This window comes from Molossus molossus, unplaced genomic scaffold (genome assembly GCF_014108415.1).
Source record: "Molossus molossus isolate mMolMol1 unplaced genomic scaffold, mMolMol1.p scaffold_m16_p_14, whole genome shotgun sequence".
In the NCBI taxonomy this organism is placed as follows: Eukaryota; Metazoa; Chordata; class Mammalia; order Chiroptera; family Molossidae; genus Molossus; species Molossus molossus.
In genome coordinates, this window is record NW_023425349.1 from 66,545,100 (window position 1) to 66,569,484 (window position 24,385).

The following is a 24,385-nucleotide window of genomic DNA, read 5'->3' on the forward strand; positions in this document are numbered from 1 at the left end:
GCTTTTGATTTTATGGGCTATCTTACAACTGAATTGTAAGTAACTGAAAGCAATGCAAAATAATGGTTGTCCATACACATAACAATTCAATCCTGGCCAGAGGAGGTGCAATTGGCTTCTCTCCAGTATGGAAGAAGCTAGTTGTCTCTGAGTTTGCATATTCATTTCAAAACTCCTTTAGTCCATATAAATTTGTGCTGTTTTCATTTCTCCTTTGAATCTGTTATAACATCTGCCTACTTCCCCCATTGATTAATGAGTTAAGTCTGTAAAATGTGTTCATTTCTACATCTCTATGATAGCCATGATTATATACTATTTTGAAAATTACTTGTTAATTACTTATGATTGATAGAAATGTTGCTCTTTAAAACTAAAACCATCTCTAAAAAGTTTTTCATAACAATTTTTAATAGGAAAGTATTTCAAAACACTATTTCAGTAAGCAAATAAGCAGTATGATTTATTTCAAAGTTGAATATCCATGCCTCCAACCTCTCCAAATTCATTCTTTCAAGCATGAAAACAGAATCTCACCACTTACTCATCTACCAGAAATGGGCTCTGAAGGTTCTACAGGGAATGACCCTCTGCCCCAAAAACTTCCCTTGGCTGGTCCCTTCCTGTTACTCAGATCTTAGCTCAAGAAGCACCAACTCAGAACTGCCTCGTTGACCCAGCCCATCCGGTCTCACTATTTCTCCACTCCATACCACTAATTACCATTCAAAGTATCCTGTGCAGAATTTTGGACACATTTGTCTTTGCCTATCTTCCCTCTCTGGGCATAAATGTTGGGAGGCTGCTTTAGTCCCCACCAGAGCTTTGGTGGTATCTAGGACATAGTACATACTCATTAAACATGGTTGAGCAATGGGTGGGTAGGTGGGTGGGTGATTAGGTAAAGCTGATCTGAGTAGAAACAGAGAATTCCTCATGCCTAGAGCTTGAAGGCACCTCTCCTGTAGGGCCGTGCAGAAATGAGACAAGCTCTTGGTGGAGGTGGAGCTGAAGGGCTAAAAATCTGTGATGGTTAATTTTACGTGTCAACTTGAATGGGCTAAGGGATGTCCAGACAGCTGGTAACACACTATTTCTGGAGGTGCCTGTGACTGTGTTTCTAGAAGAGATTAGCTGTTGAATTGGTGAACTGAGTAAAGCAGATTGCCCTCCTCAGTGTGGGTGAGCATCACCCAATCCACGGAGGACCAGAACAGAACAAACAGCGGAGGAAGAGTGAATTCCTGTGCTCTCTCAGTTTGAGCTGGGACATCCATATTCTGCTCTCTTGTGCTCCTCTTTCTCAGCCTTCAGACTTGAACCAAATTGTAACACTAGCTCTCCTGGTTCTGCAGCTTGCAGAGAGCAGATCGTGGGACCTCTGGCCTTCATAATCACATGGGCCAGTTCCCAAGATACGTCTCCTCATCTACCTGTCCTAGTGGTCCTGATTCTCTGGAGAACCCTGAATAATCCAGAACTGTTTGCCCTTAAGTTTCCAGGGACTAAAGAAGCCTAATACGAATGCTAGGAGTTTATAAACCTCTCTCGGGAAAATTTCTCTCAAGAAAGTTGCCTGATACCTCCCTTCAGTCCATCACCAAATTTGGTCGGTGTTACTTCCTGAACATCTGTTGGGTGTACCTAGTCTCACCTCCCCTGCCCAGTCCACCTAAGCCTCATCTGCCCCCTGGTATCTACAGACACATTTAGCCCTTTCCTGCCCCTGCCTCTCACCCCAGCCAAATCTCCACCTAGAATTCATTCAACTAATATTTATGGAGCCCTAACTATGTGCCAGGCACCCTTCTAGGGGTTGGGAGTACAACAATCAACCAGACACAGGATCCCCGGCTCTAAAGCGACTTTCCTTGTCCTGGGGTGGGGAGTGCTGACTTCAGCAAGACCGAAGCTCAGATCCTCAGCTGGGTTACAGTCTGGGAGGAAACTGGTCTGGGAAGGGGGCGGGGTGAGGCCCAGCGTTAACGGGGCGGCCAGGGAAAGCTCTCCAAAGGGCGACCTCTGAGGGCTGTAGTATGGATCCAGCCACGGGGATATCTGGGCTGAGGGGGAGGGGAGAGTCTAAGCTGGGAGTGTGCTGAGCAAGGCAGAGAGTCAGAGAAAATGAGGACAGAAAGCAGGCAGAAACCGGAAACCACATTGGCCGAGGAGCTGGGTTTAATTCTGAGAACAAAAAGAAATTTTTAGCTCGGAAATCTCCACTCCCTTTAATCACCCCTTCAACGATTAGGTTTTCCAGTTTCACCTCTCACCTGTTCGCTCGCTCTTGACTCCCACCAGTTCTCTCAGGTTACAGCTCATCTTTGATTATAAAGAGATGGGCTGTGAACACATACTGGTCCCCTTGCCAGACGACCATCACCTCCACGTCTCAGCTGGCCACACTGTCATGGGGGAGGAGGCACTAACGCTCAGATTCCAGGGATAAACAAAAGTGGGAGGGCAGCACCTCCAAACATGGTTAACTCAACCCTTCTACATGGTTTACTAAGATGTTCACATGAAACTAGGAACCCCACCCCCACCCCCCAGAATACCAGCACTACCATGCGTTTTGCATGGACTGACCAAGAGAGCAAGCTGAGTCTCAGCCAGAGCTTCTCGACATCTCTTGGAGTCAGTTCTCTCCATTTCCACTGCCATCACATTGACTGAGACTCTTCTCGCTTCGCGTCATGCACACCGTCCTGACTGTCACTGTTTTGACTCAGCGGTTCTCAAACTTCAGTGTGCATTCCACTTACCTGGAGGGCTTGCTATAAAACATATTGCTGGCCCTGGCCAGTTTGGCTCAGCGGCTAGAGCGTCAGCCTGCGGTCCAGAGAGACCCAGGTTCGATTCCCGCTAAGGGCACATACCTCGGTTGCAGTTTGTCCCCGGCCCTGGTTGGTCGTGCGGGTGGCAGCCACTCGATGTGTCCCTTTCATGTCAATGTTTCTCTCTCTCTCTCTCTCTTCCTCTCTCTCCCACCCACTCTTTCTGAACAAAAAATTAAAAAAAAGAAAAATGTCCTTGGGTAAGGATAAAAAAAAACACACACACACTGCTGGACCCCACCACCAGAATTCCTGACTCAGTAGGCCTGGCGTGGTGCCCACAAGTTCCTAAATAATACTAATTTTGCTTTAATTCATCCTGGAGACCACTCTCATGTGAATCTTCCTAAAACAGATGTTCAATCACACTGCCTCCTTAGGTTTAGAGCCTAAAGTGAAGAACTAAACCAAAGAACTTATGCATATGGGCATAACCAATGGACACAGACAACAGTGCTGGGGGGGGGGGGGGACAGGAGGAGGGTGTCAAGAGGCGGGGAGAAACATCTGTAACAAAAATAAATTAAGTAAATTAAATTTTAAAGAAAGAACCTAGAGTGGCTGCCCATATCTCCCAGAGGAAGTTCAAACACTTCTGCCCAGCCCACCGCACCTGTCTAATCAGATCAGAGTGAAGAATCTGGCTATTTAAAAACAGCCAAGCATCTTGCAAGTGGCTCGTCCGTGTGGCATCCTCCTCAAGCCTGCCGATATGACAAGTCCTGGGCTGGAATTAGAAGCAGCATTGTCCTTCTCCAGCCATGTGATCTTCAGGAAGTCATCTGACCTCCCTGAGCCCACCGCCTCGCCTTTGAAATGCCGTCCCGTTTCACAATGTGTGCAGGAGAAACAAAGGCACAAAGGTGATATTTCCTATGAGACCGTGAACAGGTCGGAAGTTTACTGTCGAAGACAATCGAGGATGTGTTGTGAGGGAAGAGGAGGGCTATGGACCACGGGATCAGATGGCATTGGCATTTTAGATGCTTTGCTAAGTGCAACGAGAAAAGTATCTGCTTTATTCAGGAGCCCAGGAGCCCCTCCATCCCTAAAGCCACAATCAAAGATTTCCGACATACACTGATTCCACTCAAACTGTGGTCCTAGGTCACCAGATCTCAAACTCCCAATACCACTTTCAATTATTTACCTGGAGATTTTGTTTTTACCCTCTGAGAACTCACAATTTTTACTGACTCATGTTGGATAGAGAGATAACTGGTGACTTTTTTCTCCTCTTTCCAAATTATTTAAAATCTTTTCAGGATACTTTTATGATGAAAACTGATTTATACAAATATTACACACAAAAGTATGTTTTAAAGAGAAACGAAGAGAGAATCCTGTCTGCACCCTTTCCCAGTTCTGTAGCCCTGAACAGCCACGTGACGTCTCTGAGTCTGTCTCCTTACCTGTAAGGTGGGGGCAGCCAACCTGCTGTTACTGCTCTACAAGGCAGTTATAAAAACCAGGTAAGCTCATGGAAATAAAAGCATAAGCACTAGTTATATTGAGGCATTAGTATAATTCTCCAGGAATGTCAAACAGCCTTACCTAATAAGAACCACATACACTTATACTTTCTGACCTAACAAAGCTTCTCATAATTTGATGACCTACTTTTACAATATGTGATTCACAAGCCCTGTTGATTAAAAAGTAGAGAGGGGGCCCGGCCTGTGTGGCTCAGTGGACTGAGAGATCCCGGTTCAATTCCCAGTCAGGGCACATGCCCGGGTTGCGGGCTCGATCCCCAGTAGGGGGCGAGCAGGAGGCAGCCAATCACTGTTTCTCTCCCACATTGATGTTTCCATCCTCTCTCTCCCTTACTCTCTCTCTCTAATAAATCAATAAAAACATATTTAGAATAAATAAAGGGATTTTATGTTAGTGTTACAATGACTAAAAATACACAAAACCAATATATAATGCAGTGCTTCTGAGTTCCTCTAAATTATTCCTTACATTTTCAGTAGCCTCCTTTACTTAATAAAATCAATTATTTAAAATAGTTACACACCCAATTGAATAGCTATTAACATTTTAAACTGTCTAAAGTGTCTAATATGAACTTTTTTTAAATCCTCACCTGAGGATACTTTTTTCCATTTGTATCTTTAGATAGAGTGGGAGGGAGGGAAAGAGAGAGAGAAACATCAACGTGAGAGAGACACATTGATTGGTTGCTACCCACACGACCCCAACCAGGGCCAGGGATGAACCACACTGAGGTACGTGCCCTTGACCGGAACCAAAGCTGTGATTCTTTAGTCCTTGGGCCAACGCTCTACCACTCAGCAAAACCAGCCAGGGCTAATATGAACTTATTTTAAATTCATGTAATAAAAGCTCGACAGTAATCAGTTTTCAACTGAAGATAAGTGCACACACTGGAAACATGGATGTAAGTTGAAAATGTTACAGTCGCTACCTCGGAAACTTGCAGCTGAGTTAGAAGGTAACAACTGTGAGAGAAAAACATTTCTTCCCACTTCTCAGATTTACCTAAAGGGGACTCAGAGGATTAACAGTCCTGGGCTCTCGTCTCTTTTCACTCCTGCCTATGGAGAAGAATTATCCGATTGGTACACTGGAAAGAAAAACGGCCTGAGTGGTCCAGCCTTTCTCATAGGGAAAGAGGGCTCACCGTATGCTCTCCAAGGAGGGCAGGCTCTACCCCATCACCATCGCCATCACCCTCCTCACAAGGGAAGTCTGCAAATCAGGGCCTAAATTTTATTCAGGGGCACGTCAAAAGTCTGTTTCGCCACCAAAGTTACATCCTCCAAGATGATCTTCAAGAATAATAAAGCTGAGGATTTGGTCTCTATACATCAGACCCCTTGACCAAAACTTCAACTGGCTCTAGACTTAGGCCAATAAAGAGGCAGTTTTCAGACCAAGAACTCAACACAGAATTTGTAAGCACGGAATGGTGGCAGGGTTAGACTATACTCTTCAGCCTTTCCTGACCTGTGTGGGCGTGTTCAGGGTTCTTTTCCAAGCAATCCAAGATCCCATCTGTACTGAGAACTACAGATGTCCCCATTCTCAAGAGCTCCAAGCCAAAGTGCCTCAGGTCAGCCAGTTCAGCTGTGTGGAGGTCAGAGGCTCAGAAGTACCTACAGCTGGACAACCAGACTCAGGAATAACCCAAGGGAGAGGAAGAATCCAGAAAGTTCACAATGACAGTGGGCTATGTTGGATGGTGAGACTTTCAGGCAAGTCACTTAACCTCTCCAAGTCTGTTTCCTCCACTATGAAAAGGGTGCGAGGACATGACAATGCTTACTCCATGAGTATTAGCACCACCGTGAGGAGGAACAGCAAAGACAGCACAAGGTAAAAGCCACTCATGCACTAGGTGAATGAGGTAAATACTATTATTTGTAGAAAAAGTAAAAGGGGCTAGTCTAGTCTCTCCTCCTGTGAATTATGTGCTCGTCCTTCGGACCCAAAGAGGAGAGCAGAGTTCTGACCCAGAGACACCACTCCGGGGCACAGCACCTCACATCATGTCTATTTCAGTCATCTATCAAAAGGAAGAGTGGGGTTTTTGTCAATTCTTCTTAAAAAGCACTTAGTCTTGCCATGGCAGCTTTGGCTTATCAGCTAGAGCATTGGCCCATGGATTAAAGGGTCATGGGTTCGATTCCCAGTTAGAGGCATGTACCTGGATTGCAGGTTCGATCCCCAGCCCTGATCGGGGTTGTGCAGGAGGCAACCAATTGATGTGTCTCTCTCACATCGGTGTTTCTCTCTCTTCTCCCCTGTCTCCCTTCCACTCTATTTAAAAATCAATAGGAAAATATCCTCGGGTGAGGATTAACAGAAAAAAAACAAAAAGCACTTAGTCTACAGAATCATAATATGATACATCAAAGTCATTTAAATTACTTGTACTTTAATGCCTTTTCTGCCTATCCTGATTTGTTAGTAAGTACAATTATAATGAGCTGTTCTTTACTATCTTACCAATATGGTAATAATTTAGCATTTTCCAATAGGTCTCTAATAAAATTAACTTATTTTGAAATGGCTTCTATTTGGCAAAGAGTGGTAACTACCCCTGGCTTATCCTACCTGTGAAGATGCTGGACAACCATGCAACACAGCACACGTTCCACAGGCCAGTGATGCCAACTGCGTTCAGATGAGGCATGAAGAAAGAATGAAATGGAAGTGCAGCAAGAAGGTAAGATGCACCCTGACCAGTGGCTCAGCTGGTTAAAGAGTCATCCCCTACACCAAAAGGCTGCAGGTTAGATTCCCAGTTAGGACACATACCCAGGTTGCAGGTTCGATCCCAGATCAGGCACATACGGGAGCCAATCAATTGATGTTTATGTCTCTCACATCGATGTTTCTCTCTCTCTCTCTCTCTCTCTCTCTCTCTCTCTCTCTCTCTCTCTCAAAAATCAATAAACATATCATCAGGTGAGGATTAAAAAATTTAAAAAAATTTTAAAAGGTGAGATGCATAAAAAAACCCTACCTCACCTCCTCTGAGCCCGGTCCACTGCTTTCCTTCTTAAACTAGGACAGATCTTTCCAAGAAGGGATGGTATAGATGTCTTAACTGCAAGGAAAGAGTACCAAGCACCCTTCTAATACAAATCAGAAGGTCAAAGAAAGCTAGATTGAACTCTATAATGATGTTTGGGCATTGTTTTTCCTATTTTCTTTAATTGTGGTAGAATACATGTAACATAAAATTTGCCATCTTAACCATCTTTAAACACACATACAGTTCAGTAGTGTTAATTATATTTACATTGTTGTACATGCAACCAATCTCCAAAACGTTTTAATCTTGCCAAACTGAAACCCTATACCCATTAAACAATAACTCCTTCTCTCCTTTACTCTTCACGAACCAAGCAAAGAGAGTCCCCTCTTCTCTCACAAGCCCCTAGTCAAAATTTGGCCATAAGCGTAATGATTTAGCCAATGGGAAACCTTACCTCACTAAACAGTCTCTGGAACTCAGCCTCCTGATGGACCAGAACACCCTGCATAACTCTGGGATTCTCCCAAACCTCAATGAGTTAGTAAAGTTACCAATGGTTGGTGCCACACTGAGCTGAAGGGTTGGTAAGTGAAGTCTATAAAAGGTTTGCTCTCTATTCCTTTAATCCTGAAACCCAAGACCCCTATTCTGCCTCCTGCTTTCAATGAATTTCTCAAGTAACTCGAGAAAACAAAATACACTGTATCTCAGAGATTTTAAAGTGGGAAACCACGTCACTATAACATTCCCCATGGAAAAAAATATTTGAAGATCAAATATGCCTCTCAAATAAAAAACAGATGTGTTACAAAGAGGAGGTGATGAGAATGCTCTAGGCCAAGGTGGAAAGTCTTTCCTCATTTGTCCAAAAGTGACCTGACCACACCTGCTTCATCAACTAGTGTGTCAACGGATTTGAAGAGATGAACACAAAACTCACGAATGGCTGAAACTTTGTGTCACAGTGCCCTGTAAGAACACTAGCAATAAACTCAAACCCAAAGAATATCTGAATTGAAGGCATCCTTGTAAAGGAAGACTCTCTCCCGGCTCTTTCAGGTTGAAGAACAACCAAAAAAACCATAATTGCCAAAACACTGTAAGACTAAAGAAAGGAGAGGGATTATAACCAAGGAGGCACATGGGTTCGTGAAAGGTGTGCTGGACTGGACATGAGAAGACAGAACATTAAGTTGCAATTCCACTACTGCCTGGCTGTGGCCAGGATTTCTTGTTTGTTACATAGTGACCAAAACACCCTCCTTGACTGCCTCACAACTTTGCGTTGAGGAGTGAATTCGTGGGGTTCTGTGAAGCGAGGAGTCACAGGAGTGATACATTAGGTAGGGTGCTATTTTGTTCTATGCAGTCTAACTATCCACATACTTGTCCAAATCTGAAGATTTTTTCACTGCTACAGATGTCCTTCTAGTCTGGTCCAGAATACATTTACCACTGATTGTTTTTACAAATGCATTAAACGACCTGTTGATTAAAAGGCAGAGGAGGGATTTTTATTGCTTAATATTTCAAAAAAAGGCTATGAAATCTTCAAACGCTAATACTATATACTTGACTATGCCACTAAATAATTTCTTACATTTCCCTCTGTTTCTTCATTTATGTATCTTTTTGTTTGTTTATTTTTCAATTAAGTTGACATTCAATATTACATATGACATTTAAGTATACAAATGCAATAGTAGCTAGACATTTATATAACTTAACAAAGTGATCACCTCGATAAGTCTAGTATCTACCTGATACTATGCATAGTTATTACATTGTTATTGACTACATTCCCTATACTGTAATTTATATCCTCATGACTAATTAGTAACTGCAAATTTATACTTCTTAATCCCTTTACTTTATTCATCCAGCCACTCAACCCCCATCCAATCTAGCAACCATTAGTTTCTCTGCATTTGAGTTTGTTTCTGTTTTGTTTGCTTGTTCATTTTGTATTTTAAATTCCACATATAAGCAAAATAACATGGTATTTAACTTCCTCTGTTTGACTTATTTCACTTAGCATAATATCCTCATGGTCCATCCATGTTGTCACAAATGGTAAGATTTCTTTTATGGCCGAGTAATATTCCATTGCATATATGTTTCACTTCTTTTTTTTTTTTTTTTTTTTAATTTTTATTTATTGATTTGAGAGAGAGGAAGGAAAAAAGAGAGAGGGAGAGAGAGAGAGAAGCATGGATCTGTTGTTTCATTTATTGATGCATTCATTGGTTGATTCTTGGAGGTACCCTCATTGGGGATTGAACCCACAATCTTGGCATATGGGGACGATGCTCTAACCAATGGAGCTATGCAGCCAGGACCTGTCCCACTTCTTTATTTAATCATTTATCATTGGATTGCTTCTATATCATGCTGCAGTAAACATAGGGGTACTTATATATTTTCAAATTAGTGTTTTGGATTTCTTTGAATAAATACCCAGAAGTGGGATTGCTGGGTTATATGGTAGTTCTATTTTCATTTTTTTTAGAAATCTCCATACTGTTTTCCACAGTGGCTGCACCAATCTGCATTCCTACCAACAGTGCATGAGGGTTTCCTTTTCTTCGTATCCCCACCAATATGTGTTTGTTGATTTATTGATGATGGCCATCTAGTCAGGTATGAGGTGCTATCTCATTGTGGTTTTAATTTGCATTTCTCTGATGATTAGTGACATTGAGCATCTTTTCATACTCTATTAGCCATCTGTATGTCCTATTTGGAGAAGTGTATTCAGATCCTCTGCTCATTTTTAATTGGATTTTTGTCCTTTTGGTGTTAAATTGTAAGAGTTCCTTATATATTTTGGATATTAACCCTTATTGGATGTATAATTGGTGAATATCTTCTCCCATTCAAGAGGTTGTCTTTTCAATTTGTTTACAGTTTCATTGTGCAAAAACTTTTTAGTTTGATGTAATCCAATTTGTTTATTTTTTCTTTTGTTTCCCTTACCTGGGGAGACATATCCAAAAAAAATTACTAAAAGCAACATCAGAGAATTTACTGCATGTGTTTTCTTCTATGAGTTTTACAGTTTTGAGTCTTACATTTAAGTCTTTAAACTACTTTGAGTTTATTCTTGTATATGATGTAAGAAAGTAGTCAAGTTTCTTCTTTTTTTTTTTTTTTTTTTGCATGAACCTGTCCAGTTTTCCCAAAACTATTTATTGAAGAGTCTGTCTTTACCCCATTGCATATTCTTCCCTCCTTCGTCTTAAATAATTGACCATATAGGTGTGGGTTTACTTCTGGGCTCTCCATTCTGTTCAATTAATCGATGTGTCTGTTTTTATGCTGTTTTGATTATTATGGCCTGTAGTATAGTTTGAAATCAAGTAGCATAATACCTCCAACTTTGTCTTTTTTCTCCAGATTGCTTTGGCTATTTGCCAGCACTTCTGTCTGGGAGAGTTGCCCCTCCAGTCCTTGGCACTTTTCAAGCTGCTGGCCCAGTGTCGGAGTTCAGAGAGGGTGAGAAGTCCATGCAAAAGCCCTTTAAAAAGGAACACTGGGACTCCAGCAACCTTTTGTCTTATCAGGATGGACAGGATCCCTGCTGATTTTCACAGCCAGATGCTATGAGGGCTCCTCTTCCCAGCACTGGTGGTCCAGGCTGGAGAGCCCCGTGTGGGTCTGAAACCCCCTGTTCCTCAGGGGGAACCTCCACAGCCGAGATACCCCTGCGGAGCCTTGTGTGCATGTGGAACCAGCCTGTTTTGCGTCTACCCCTCCTACCAGTCTCAACTTGGCTTCTTTTTTATATCCTTATTTATATTAGTTCTGTTCAGCTAGTCTTCAGGTGGTTCTCAAGGGTGATTGTTCTATAATTTAGTTGTGATGTTGATGTGGTTGTGGGAGGAGGCGAGCACAGCATTTACCTACCCGGCCACCGTGACTGGCTCTTCCTTTATATATCTTTAACCTCTTCTCTGACCCCCTTTCAACTCAGAAACACACACAAACCTTATTTCTAGCTAATGTTAAACCAGACCAAAAAAAAAAAAAAAAGTAACTTTCCCTCACTCATTTTCTCTCTTAACACACAACATTTCCCACTTCTTTTCTTCATAGGCGAGACTTCAAAAATGAGTTGACACTCACTTTCCTTACTCCAACCCCGTCCCATCCATCTCGGCCACCACAGCCTGGCTCCTGCCCCAGCTCTCTTGAAACCCTGACATCTAACTGCAAACACAAAGGGTACTTGTCAGCCTATATGCATACAGACATCTGCAACACCTGGCTTACTGACCAAATTCCAGAGCTCACCCCTCCCCCAGCCCCTTGCCCATCCCGCAGCCACCATCTGGAGTCTTCCTCTCTCACATCTCTGCAGCCCTGGCTTGACCTCTCATTCCCTCTGCCATCCCATCAGTGCTTGTGTTCCCGAAAGTTCCTTTCTCCCTTCTCTTCTCATTTGTCTTGCTCTCTCTTGTTAATAGCATTTATGGTTCATGACTTCAAAAAGTACATATTTGCTGAAGGTTCCCAGTCTACATATCCAGCTCACCGCTCTCTCTGAACATCATACCCTTTATTTATTACTGCTTTCAATCATTTTTTTAGCTATTTTATTACAGCTTTCAAACTCAGCATTATAGATGTTGATGCAGGAGGAACCTAGGAAACTCTGAAAGAGGGGCACATATTTCTGAAGAAAGCTCTGATTTCCATGAACAGGAACATATGGAATAAAATAATAATGTGAAAAATGAATGCCTTAAGATCCTTAGAAGTTACTTTCAAGGTCATCTCCATTCCTTAATCTTCATATTATTGCACCCCTTTCTTGTATCAGCAAACTGCCAAGTCCGTGAGTATTATGAACACTCTCATAAATAACTAAAATTTCAAATTCAAAATGCTAAAGATCTGCTGAATAATTTAAAGTTTAATAAACCTGTAGGATAGAGGAAAAGCACTTTCTCATAGTACTAAAAAATAGCTTTAACAGAGTTGCCTTAATAACTAATAAAGGAATAACCTACATGTTTAAAGAGAAACAAATGGTTAAGTTAATTTCAGAATAAGCAGGAAAGGAACAGTAATTAGCCATTAAATGTGATTTTATGAAAAATACTTAAGAGAAAGAAAAAAATCTCATGTCCTACTGAGTTTTTAAAAGCGGGTTATTAAATAGTATATTTAATATGATCTCAAGCAAAAAAATTAATATCTTTATATATGAAGGGAAAAAGAAAGAATATAGACCTAAAAAACAGTTATGATTATTATGGTGATAGTAATACATATTTTATTCTTTGTGATTTTCTATATTTCCTCAATTTTCACAATGAATGTTTTTTAAATATTTTTAAGCCAACATTACAAGAAGTATATAAGTACAAAAATAATCATAATACAATATTGACCAAAAACTCCATGGTTATATCCATCTCGAGAAACACATGTCCAGGAAAAAGACTGGAATGAAATACACCAAAATTATAACAGTTTGTGTTAACGGTCATAATTACAGTTTGTTTCTCTATTCCTTCATTTTCACCAATGGTTGGCAATGTGGTTATTTTATTTAAAATTAATGGTTAAAACTTTTAAGATTAAAAAAAAAACACAGAGAGAGCTGTGCCCCAAAAGTTGAATTAGTTTTGTTTCTGCTTTTATGTGACAGTGGCACACATTCGCTGAGTCCCTTAGCCTCTTTCCCGAATTTGTAAAAGGGGCACTCTGCCTGCCTGGGCCTCTCCCCTCCCCACCGATCAATAAAACACAAAGCCCTGTTCTAACAGCAAACATCAACGGTACAGCTCACTCAAAAGTAGGACCGGTCCCCCCAGGAACACTCGTACACCCCTTCTGACCTGCTCATAAGAGATGACCTGTGTTGTCCAGAAGACTGTTTTGTGTCAAATGATGGTAAGTGACGGCTGCTTGTTGCCATATCTGTGTGATGAGGCCTGTTAATAAAAAAGGCAGAGTAAGGTGTTTATTTCTTGTCTTACAGAAAAAGTCCACATAAATTTAAGTATACAACACAAGTCCTTCAATTATTTACTACATCTCACCTACATTTCTTTCTTTCTTTTTTTAATTGATTTTTAGAGAGGAAGGAAGAGGGAGAGAGAGAAAAGAAACATGGATGTGATAGCAAAACATTGATCAGCTGCCCCCTGTGGAGACTGAGCCCCCAAGCCCGGCACATGCCCTGACCAGGACTTGAACCAGCAGCCTTTCAGTGCACAGGCTGATGCCCAACCAACTGAGCCACAGCAGCCAGGGCACCTCCATTTCTTAGCAATTTGGAAAAATCAAGTAACAAAAATGTACTCAGTTATGTGGTAAGTATTCCTGAAATAAAGCCCCAATAAAATAAACTTATTTTTCTTTCATTCTAGTACACACATAAAAACAGAAATTAACTGAAATCACCCCCCACAGGTCACCACCCAAAGACTGCATTTTATCTTGTATATATTCTTCCATACCTTTTCCCAAGTAAATCTACACATATGTTTTTGTATCTTATTAAAATGGAATATTATAGTAGCGCTTTCCTTGAAAAGCATATAAGTTTTATTGAATTTTTAGCCCTGGCTGGTTTTGCGCAGTGGTTAGAGCATCAGCCTGTGGTCCAGAGAGACCTGGGTTCGGTTCCTGCTAAGGGCGTGTACCTTGGCTGCAGTCTGTCCCCGGCCCTGGTTAGGTCGTACGGGTGGCAGCCACTTGATGTGTCCCTTTCACGTCAATATTTCTCTCTTTCTCTCTCCCTCAGGCTCTATCTGAACAAAAAAATGAAAAAATGTCCTTAGGTGAGGATTAAAAAGAAAAAAATTTATTGAATTTTTACATGTACATGGGAACCTTCACAAAAGAATGAAATCCCAAAGAAGTAATCCGAGCAGGAAATTTTTATACCTTTTGGACAAAAAATAATAATAAATTTGTGAATAATTGGCAAGACAAGGAACTGGGCTAGGGGTAGCAAATGGTGAAGAAATAAGAAGGAATATAAGAGTTACTTTAATATGGTTTGCAGATTCTATGGGCTGCCAGGTGTCTGTCTCCAGTAAAAGAATTTATTTCCTGCTTTCATGCAAGAAAGGAAGAGCTTTTTCTGCCTTTTACTGCTTCTTAATTGCCTTCAGCTCAAAATAATTTGATGTCACAGAGGCGTATTTTAGGGTGACACATTCTGGTTTCCTTCATCATAACCTTAATTCACCCCGAATCTTTTCTTCTCAGTCAAGAGAGTTGCTCCATTATAGTTACTGTTCGTTACCCCATCCTCATTTTGGGGCACGGAGGTTGCTCCTGATGTTTTGTGACTACAAATAATATTGTAATAAGCCCCTTTACGCACTTTTGCCTGATTATTTCCTGAGGATAAATTTCTGAATTAAAGGGTGTGTATTTTGTAAGGTATCTTATTGGTAATAAACTGTTTCATTGGCCATTACATACATCAAAGAGTGCTGAAGTGACACAGAGGAGGTGGACACCAATCTGGTGTACAGAATCTTAGGCCACGGTACTGACCCAGAGCCACTCAGGAGAGGGAAACTTCCACAGGGTTTAATGAGCCCGCCCTGTGTTGTAACAGAATCTCCAATCTCCTTCTGCTTCCATCCACCTCAAGATCACACATCTCATGAAAAAGAAAGGGTTATTGACTATCCCTTTAGGGACACCTTTTTTTTTCTAAAAAATTCTAAGGTATGTAATGCCCTCAGTTAAGTGGAGTTTGATTATATTCCACCTCTCAAACTCCCCAGTACCCTCTAATATTTTTTAAATCTGTTTTTATTGTTTTTATTTAGAGAGAGATCAAAACATCAGTGTGACACATTGATTGGCTGCCTCTTGCATGCCCCCTACTGGGGATCGAGCCAGCAACCCGGGCATGTGCCCTGGCTGGGAATCAAACTGGGACCTCTCAGTCCATGGGACGATGCTCAATCCACTGAGCCACACCAGCCGGGCAGTACCCTCTAATGTTTTACATTCGACATTTATCTTATCTTAAACAGATCAAGTTCCCTAAATTTTATACATCAGGTTAGAGGAAAATCAAGGTTCTTCTTAGGAGAGGGGTTGGGTGTGGGAGGTGGGAGGGAAGAAAACACCCCAGATAAGGGGGAATATAGCTGGAAGCAGGTTATGTTCCAGCACCAGAACTTTCTAGAACAGAGGAAACACTGAGCACTTAGGTAAACAGGACTCTGGGCAGTGACTGCCATCTCTGTTTACAAATAGGGAAAAACAGGTTCAAGAGGCTGTCTCCCCTTTCGTACCGTTCTTGCCCACCTGCTCTCTTACAGATTCACCTTTAGCCTTAATTATAAAATTAACCTGCTGTTTAAAACTTAGTAAGACATGACATTTTTTTTCTTTCTTTTATTAGTTATAAAGGCAACTCTTCCCTTTAACATTTCTGATCTTGATGGCATTCTCAAAAAAACCTCCCTGCACAAAGATTTTCTAAATCATTTAACCAGTGTCGTCACCTTTTAATATTTAATTTGTTGATCCATTTTTAATTTGATTACATGGTACAAGATAGTGCTGTGCATTTGTTTCTTAATCTTTGGCCAGTTACCCAAGATAATTTTTAAAAGACCACATTTTTTTTCCTCCAGTGATCTCATACACCATATACACAAAACATTAAAATTTTAGGACAGTCTGCTAAAATCAATTATGTTATGCCAGGTAAATATTGCATGTTTCAAAGCTACAATTATAGTGTCTTTACCTGGCACAATAGAGTTGAATTCAACAGAACTTAATAATTATTAATAAAATAATATCAGATTTTATTCATCTCTACTGAGGTATAAAAGATTAGATGCCTTTAGTACATGTATACAAAGTCCCAGAAATTCTATAACATTTAAAAATTTATATTAATACCACACCACAGTAAGTGTGTATCATGCTACAAAGTGATTTTTTATTCAACAGTATTTTGATAAAGACCTAATTCACTCAAACTATGATCTAGTATTTCATCAAGAACCAATTCTTTTCATTTTTTTATGAGGAATATTTCAAATACATGAAGAAAATAATAGAGCACACAAGTATATCTGGAATTCATTTTTGTGTACAGTGTGAGCTGCACATATTTAATTGTTTCCCACATGGACAGGCAATTATCCCAACACCAGTGATACTCCTTAGCTTGGGAGGAAGACAAAGAACTCTCTGTCCTCTCCTGTAATCCTGGAGCCCTGTCTACCAGGCCCACCCAAGGATGGGCCTTTGCTTGATTTGCTATTTTCTACTGATTGAGGCCTACACTCTGTAAAATTATATGTTAACCTGCAGATTTTTTGTCTGGTAAATATGCAAGTAATTTGTCTGGTAAGGTGATGGTGTTATTACCTTATAAGAGATTAACCAGTTTTGTATATAACAAATCTGATTCTAACATTTTTTCTTCAGTTCCCCAAATATTCTTAGAACCAGTTTTACCATCTTGCTGGTTTCCTCACTGACAAATAAATCCCTGACGTTTGTTCCTTCGATAATTTTTACACGATGACAAACCGAATAGTACTGCCGCCTCTGTGCCAGGCAAGTGTCCGCACGCACACAGGGCTGTTTCCAGGCCCTCTTGTTCCACTCACTCCCCGATCTGCCGCTCTCTGTACCCTTCACATCATTTTCATTTTCATGGCTTTCCTGACACACCATGGCTTTTCCTAAGCAAGGCCTCTACTTTATCAAATGTTCTTTTTGGGGGGATGGGAAGGGACTGTATTATTTTACCTTCTTCTTATTTATGAATTTTAGAGTAAGTTATTAGAGTTACCAAAAAAAGTCTTGCCATGGTTTTCGCTGGAACTTCATTACTTTGTAGAGAATTGCTATCTATAAATATTACATTTTCACATCTATCTACATTTAGTCAGGTCTTCTCTTATTTCCTTCAATACAAGTTTTTAATATATGAAACACTGCAATGGGGCGTATATGTATCCTTGCAGAAAGCCATGGTAACCATTCTTTATGTTGCTTCCGTTTAGAATCTGTATCACCAAAGTAAGTGCAGTTATTAAAAATTTAAATGGAATGACTTGTCTGTTCTACTCCTGAGCATAACCAAGATGTTATACTGAGATGTTAGAAGAAACGTATGTTTAGCTAGAGAAAAACATTATTTGGTTGACAGATGCTAATGAAAACAATATGTCATGTTTTTAATGACAGGTATTAGTGTGTTGGAAAATATGTTTACTTTGCCCTGTTTTTACTGTTCTAATTTATTTAAGTTTCTAAAAAAGCCATATTGAAATATAATTAGAGGCCACACAATTCACCCATTCAAAGTATACAATCAAAGGTTTTTAGTGTATTCATATTTATAGCAGTGTGCAACTACTACCACAATCTAATCTAAAAATATTTTGTCGCCCAAAAGAAACTCTGTATTCATCCTTTAGCAACCAACCATTCCCCATAGTCCAAGGCAACAACCAATCAACTTTTTGCATCTGTAGATTTGCCTATAACTTGCCTTTTTGCACTTAGCATAATGTTTTCAAGATTCATTCATGTTGTTGCATGTATCAGTACTTCACTCCTTTTTATTGCCAAATAATATTCCATTGTATGGACATAATATATTTTGTTTATGGTTTCATTAGTTGATGGATTATTTCTACTTTTTGGCTACTATGAATAATGCTGCTATTAACATTCATGTACAAGTTCTTGTGTGGATATATATTTCATTTTTCTTGGGTATATACCTCGTAGTGAAATTGCTGAGTGAAATGGTAACTCTAGTTCCAACATTTTGATAAACTGCCAGACCATTTTCCAAAGTGGCTGTATGATTTTGCATTCCCACCAGTAATGAATGAGCGTTCCAATTTCTCTGTATCTTGACCAATACTTCTTATTGTCCATCTTAGTGGATATAATGGTATCTCACTGTGGTTCTGACTTGCATTTGCCTGTTGACTAATGATATTGAGCATCCACCTGTTTGGGTATGTACTGGCCATTTTTGTATCTTCTTTGGAAAAAGAAATGTCTACTCAAATTCTTTGGCCATTTGTTAATTGGATTGTCATTTTATTTTTGTGTTTTATACTGCTCTAATTTTTAATAACGAGGTAGAACTATTTTCAAATGAAAAGCTTACAGCTGTCTTTGTTTATACTTTTTCCCTCATTCAAATCATAATTAGCAGAATCAATTCAAATTTAATTTACCCAGTAAAATAAACACAATGTGCTATGTTCCTGCACAATGAAAAGCTAGATCATTTTGAAAAAAAAAAAAGTAAAGTAAAATTTCAGAAATTATTAAAAACTCAATATCCTTGAGGCTTTTTCATCAAAGTTACAAATCTCTCTTTAAGGGAAGAAAAGGAATGAATGGAGATAGGCCAACTGTTTTGCTATGAGAGGCACAATTTATACAATCTACAGTCTGAACGGTGTTCACTGGAGTTATAAACTTTCAGGAAACCTATTGCTTAATGTCATTGACCATATGATCAGCTTGTCTTTCTTACTGAAGAAAACTGCTCACCAGACCAAATTCTGCCCAATGGATAATTCCTCCAAATAGCCATTCTCATGGCCACTGACCAGAGGAAGAGGGGACGTACTGAGCTGCCGCTGGGACAGCAAGAATAGCCCAGGCCGGTAGGTGTGGCTCAGTGGATTGAGCGTTGTCCCATGGACTGAGAGGTCCCAGTTCGATTCCCCGTTGGGGCACATGCCCGGGTTTTGGGCTCGATCCCCACTAGGGGGTGTGCAGGAGGCAGCTGATGGGTGTTTCTCCCTCACATTGATGTGTCTATCTATCTCACCCTTCCTGTCTCTCTAAAAGAAATCAATAAAAACATATTTTTTTAAAAACACAGAATAGCCTAGCAATTAACTGGTACTCCCCACATACCTCTTTTTTTTTTTTTTTTATCCTCACCCGAGGACATTTTTCCATTTTTTTTGTTCAGTTAGATTGGGAGGGAGAGGGGAAGAGACAGAGAGAGAGAAACATCGAAGTGAAAGGGACACATCAAGTGGCCGCCACCCGCACGACCAACCAGGGCCAGGGACAAACTGCAACCGAGGTACGTGCCCTTAGCGGGAACCAAACCCGGGTCTCTGTGGACCACAGGCCGATGCTCTACCGCTGAGCCAAACAGGCCAGGGCCCCACATACCTCTTACTGTCAACTTCAACTCAGGCCTGTCACCAGTGCTACCAGAATTAAAGGAAAAGAACTCAACATTTTCTCACCCCTCTGATCCTGTTCCTTCAGAAGGTAAGATCTAAAAAGTTGAAAAAGGCCAAAGGGCAAGCACCAAAAATAATATAATTATTCTATTTAATGAGATTCTTCTGAATTTACAAACTAGATAACCAGCCACTAAATTACCTATGCTCAGACTCATTACAAAGACTTCCTCAATCAAAAATATAAACCTTCTATCTGTAGGGCGTGGGTGAGTTTTATATTCTTTGTGTTTTTCTGTTTTTTCAAATTTAAAAAATGATCATACGCTATTTTTAATAATTAGGAAACATTAAGTTGTATGTATTTCAAACAATTTAAGTTCAAATTCGTGAAGGGAATATTCAGGTATCAATTTAAGGACACACCCTCTGATCATCCTTTCATATCTATCACACAGCTTAAAATAGTTCTGAGAAATATGCAAGAACAGCATAATATTATTTTTAGTCCTTTCTAGGTGAAGTAGTTAGAATACATCACTACCCAATGTATTTCCGATGTGACTGGAAACCTTTTAGAACTCTCCAAAATATTCACTACTTTGAAAAAGTCATTTCTTAAATGTTGTGGTTTTTCTAATTTTGCCTTTTTTTATTTCCTGCACTGACAACAAGCTTCAATGCTATTTTAAGTTTTGAATCTAAAATAGCTGTAATACTCTATTCCTGAATTGCTTTCAACTTACTACTTTATATATACATTTATGATCGCAACCTGATTTGTAATGCATCTACCTTTGCTGAAAATGATTTATTTTTTACTGGAAGGAACTGGCCCTCATTCTCATCTGGTCAGTCCAACCACCAGGACTATCCGATGTTCTAGACACACTGCTCTAAGACAACCCATAACTGGAAATGCAACTAGAAGCCAACAACCAGGCAGAGAAAAGACTCGAAGCCAGTTCAATAGAAGGAAGAGTTCAGGGAAGCAGAGACGCTTAGCTTGAAAGAAGAAACAGTTGGAGGAAAGGAAAGAACATGAAATTTCCGGACATTTCCCTCTCTCATCAATCCTAAATCACCGTCTCTGGAGCTGCTATTGCCAAATGACTGAAAAATGCCTAATAATGTGTATACAGAGAAAGAATAACAAAACAAAGGTGGCAAAATGTGAAAGATGAATTAAGGGTAGGAGGCGGGCAGAGAATCACCAAAGAACTGCCATGCGTGTATGCGGAACCCATGGACACAGACGGCAGGGTGGTGGGGCGGGAACCGGGGAAGGGGAGCGATGGGGGAAACGGGGGACATCTGTAACACCCTCAGCAATAAAGACAACTAAATTTTTTAATGTATTAAGAATATACATTAAATTCTAGGTATTATTCTCACACTTTTTCACTAAGTTTGAAATTATTGCAAAGTAAGAAAATGTTTTTAAAAGACAGCTTAGATGACCCTGTAGCAAAGGGCAGCACCAGGGGTCAAATGAGTGGCCACTCGGCCTCAGACAGTGGCCTAGCCAACGCCAGTGGAGAAGGCTGAGCCCTCAGGGTCAGGGACACACCAAGTCCAGCCGTCACCGGTGCTTGGGCGGCAGAGGCAGTGGAACCAAACATAATGGGTTTGCTGCTCAGGGCGTCCTGTTCAAGATCGAGACATGGCTGGCGTTAGGGAAAGGTGTTGTTTTTATTTACTTACAGCAAGTAAAGGGGATTCACAGTCAGATCTCTGTCTACCGGAACGGAGGCTTCTGCTCAAGCTCATTTGCAAAGCACTGTGCTCCACTTTATCACTTAGCAAGAATAGCATTTATTAAAAACCGCCCAGAGCTTGAGACCCTTGTCCTATGTAGCAGCAGCAGCAAGGACAGAGGTCAACACAAAAATCAGCCAGAGAGCAATACCCAGAGCCGTGCTCCATGGCACACCACTTCCGCCTGCACCCAGACGCCACCTGCGAGGGAGAGGGAGGGGAACCCTTCGAAAAGGGAGATGTAGGCCTCATGCACAGCTTAAATGTTTACTGGACTGGGCACTTGCCTCTCCCACTCCTTCAAGAGAACCTGAGTCACTCCAAAAGAGACTGTTTGAAATTTCAGCAATGATGTCATCTTTAATTGACAGTGTTTTTTTCCATCCTCAGTGGGGATGAGAGTTCCAGAGCCAAGTGAGAATAATTGAAAAGAATAAAAGTTCATTTTCGTATAAAATATAGTGTGTGTCAGTGAGACAGGCCAGTAAGCCAGGACAAGTGGAACAGGGAAACTGAGACAGAGCTGAACAAATGGCCGAGCAATTTACAGCAGACACAGAAGGTCACCTCCCTGGAAATAACATGTAGGCCTCAGTTGTATTTCAGCTCCAGACATGGAAGAGCAGGAAAACCAGGTGGGTGATACCAGGACCAGCTGCAGTGACTAATGACCCCCTGCCCTGACACTGACCGATCAGTGGAGACCAGGACCCTGAAGGAGCACACCTAGAAAACTGATGAATATTCTGTTGAAACCCTCCCCTGAGACCTCCCCTAAGATTCCCACCTGCAAGAGAGAAATAACACCCTCAAGATAAAGGACCCAGTGTGCGCTCTCCTTCCCAGGAGCTCGCCCTGCCCCTCCCCTCTTCCTTCCCCCACTAGCATGCATCTCCTAGACCCTAGGGGACCCCACCAAGCTTGCAACCAGGGCAGCAATGGGCAGTGGCGGTTCATCCCAGGCAAAGCCCCTGAACCTGTCCCTGAGGCCCCCTTTTCTCCGACTTCTCAGAGAGCCACAGCAGCACAGCCTAGGCTCATTTCCCCAGCCCTCTCTTGTTTCACTGTCCCCAGCTTTAATAAACGTCCTCTTAAGTTCACCTGGAATCATGCTGTGGAACTTTTCCTGCACAAAGTCAAAAACCCACACACAACTGACTGGCCCTAGGCAGACCCTTCAGTAACATCAGACCCTACTCACTAAGAATATGGAGGACAGACTTATCGTCCCTGCAGAAGAAAGAAACTATCTCTTGTCCACAGCCTCTGCAAATCACTGACACAGTGGAAACTAAAACCAGAGCCTGTGTCCCTTCAAATTCTTTCCTCCGGCAAAGCAAACTACACTCTTCCCATTATTCAAAACAAACGACAATGGAATGTTAGATTGGCAAGAGATACGTACAGCTCCTGTTCCATTTTGCTGCTTTCCTTTGATGATTTTTTTCATTAAAAAAAAAATCCTTCCCAATTAGAGGACTCTCTTATTACTAACAGAAATCTTCTAACTTATTATTTCTCTTTCCCACCACCCTGCGGTAGGGGGAGTCAGGAGGAAGCTCGCTGGGCCCCAAGGCTGAGAGCTGGGCCCAGCCCCGGTGAGCCCGCCACTGGCGAGCAGGGTGACTTTGGACCCTTCTATGAGACTAAGTGTCCTCATCTGCAAAAACAAAGAAAGGATATAAATCTTAGAAACAAATACAATGGTGGGTCCCAGGGGCTGGAGGTATTAGGGGGAGCGGGGAGTTATTGTTTAATGGGTATAGAGTTTCAGATTTATAAGGTGAAGAGTTATGGAGACGGGAGACTTCCGGTCAAGATGGCAGGTAGGGAAACGCGGTATCGCGTCCTCCCACAACCACATCAAAGTTACAACTAAACTACAGAACAACCATCATTCAAAACCGCCTGAAATCAACCTGAATGGAAGTCCTACAACTACGGAATTAAAGCAGCAGCCACATCCAGACTGGTAGGAGGGGCAGAGGGGACGGGCTGGTCCCACACCCATGTGTGGCGGATAAAAATCAGGAGGACACCTCGGCCGGGAAGGTCCTTCCTGAGGACTGAGGGGTCCCCGTCCCACACCAGGTGCCCCGCTCAGGGTTCCAGTGCCAGGAAGAGAATCCCCATAACTTCTGGCTGGAAAAACCAGCGGGAACTGAGGCTCAGGGAGGCTGAAGCGGCTGGAGCCCCAGGCAGCTCCTTAAAGGGCCCGCGCACGGACTTATCGGACTCTCTCCCTCTGAGCTTGGAGGGGAGGCAGCTCGAGGGGCACCAGAGACATACAGGGAAGAACTGAGCTGTTTGGCATTAAAGCGAGGGCTGGAGATGGGGCTTTCTCCGGGACAGATGTGCTGTCAAAGGCCTTTATTCCTTTGGTGAGCTCTTCCCTGGGGCGGCAGACAGCCGCCATATCTGGGACTCCAGCAACCTGGCTCACACTGGTTGCCCCGCCCTGGTGACTCCCTGAGGCCCTGCCCCACCCAACTTTCAGGCCCACCCAAGCTGTTGCCACTTGCTTAACCATAGGATTGGCCTGTCTTGGATCCTGCTTCAGGTTTTCCTAAATTCTTTCAAACAAGCAGCATCTGGTCTCAGCTAGACTCATACCTTTCGTTAAATTATACACAGAAACAAACACAGGGAGGCAGCCAAAATGAGAAGACAAAGAAACAGGTCCCAAATGAAAGAACAGAACAAAACCCCAAGAAAAGAACTAAGTGAAATGGAGATAAGCAAAATAACAGATGCTGAGTTCAAAATATTGCTTATAAGGATGCTCAATAAACTTAGTGAGAACCTCAGCAAACTTAGTGAGGGCCTCAAGAGCATAAAAGAGGACCAGTCAGAAATGAAGGATGCACAGTCAGAAATGAAGGAGGCACTAACAAATAAAGAATAATTTACACAGATTCAATAGTAGAATAGATAAAGCTGAGAAGCAAACCATCGATTTGGAATATAAGGAAGCAGAAAACACCCAATCAGAACAGCAAAAAGAAAAAAGAATCCAAAAAAAATGAGGATAGTGTAAGGAGCCTCTGGGACAACTTCAAGCGTGCCAACATTTGCATCCTGGGGGTGCCAGAAGGAGA

At 41.6% G+C, this 24,385-nt stretch overlaps 1 protein-coding gene across 2 annotated transcripts in view; it reads right to left on the minus strand.

Annotated features, from left to right (window-relative positions):
- Window positions 1–24,385, minus strand: part of TTC39B (tetratricopeptide repeat domain 39B) — a 160,386-nt gene that overhangs the window by 56,015 nt on the left and 79,986 nt on the right. The window contains exons 3-4 of one of the 2 annotated variants that reach the window (XM_036260323.1): window positions 13,194–13,289; window positions 8,734–8,832 (exon numbers count right to left, since the gene is read on the minus strand). In XM_036260323.1, coding sequence (XP_036116216.1) covers window positions 8,734–8,832; window positions 13,194–13,289 — 195 coding nt within the window. The remainder of the gene's footprint in view (window positions 1–8,733; window positions 8,833–13,193; window positions 13,290–24,385) is intronic. The other variant, XM_036260324.1, reaches the window with a different exon arrangement.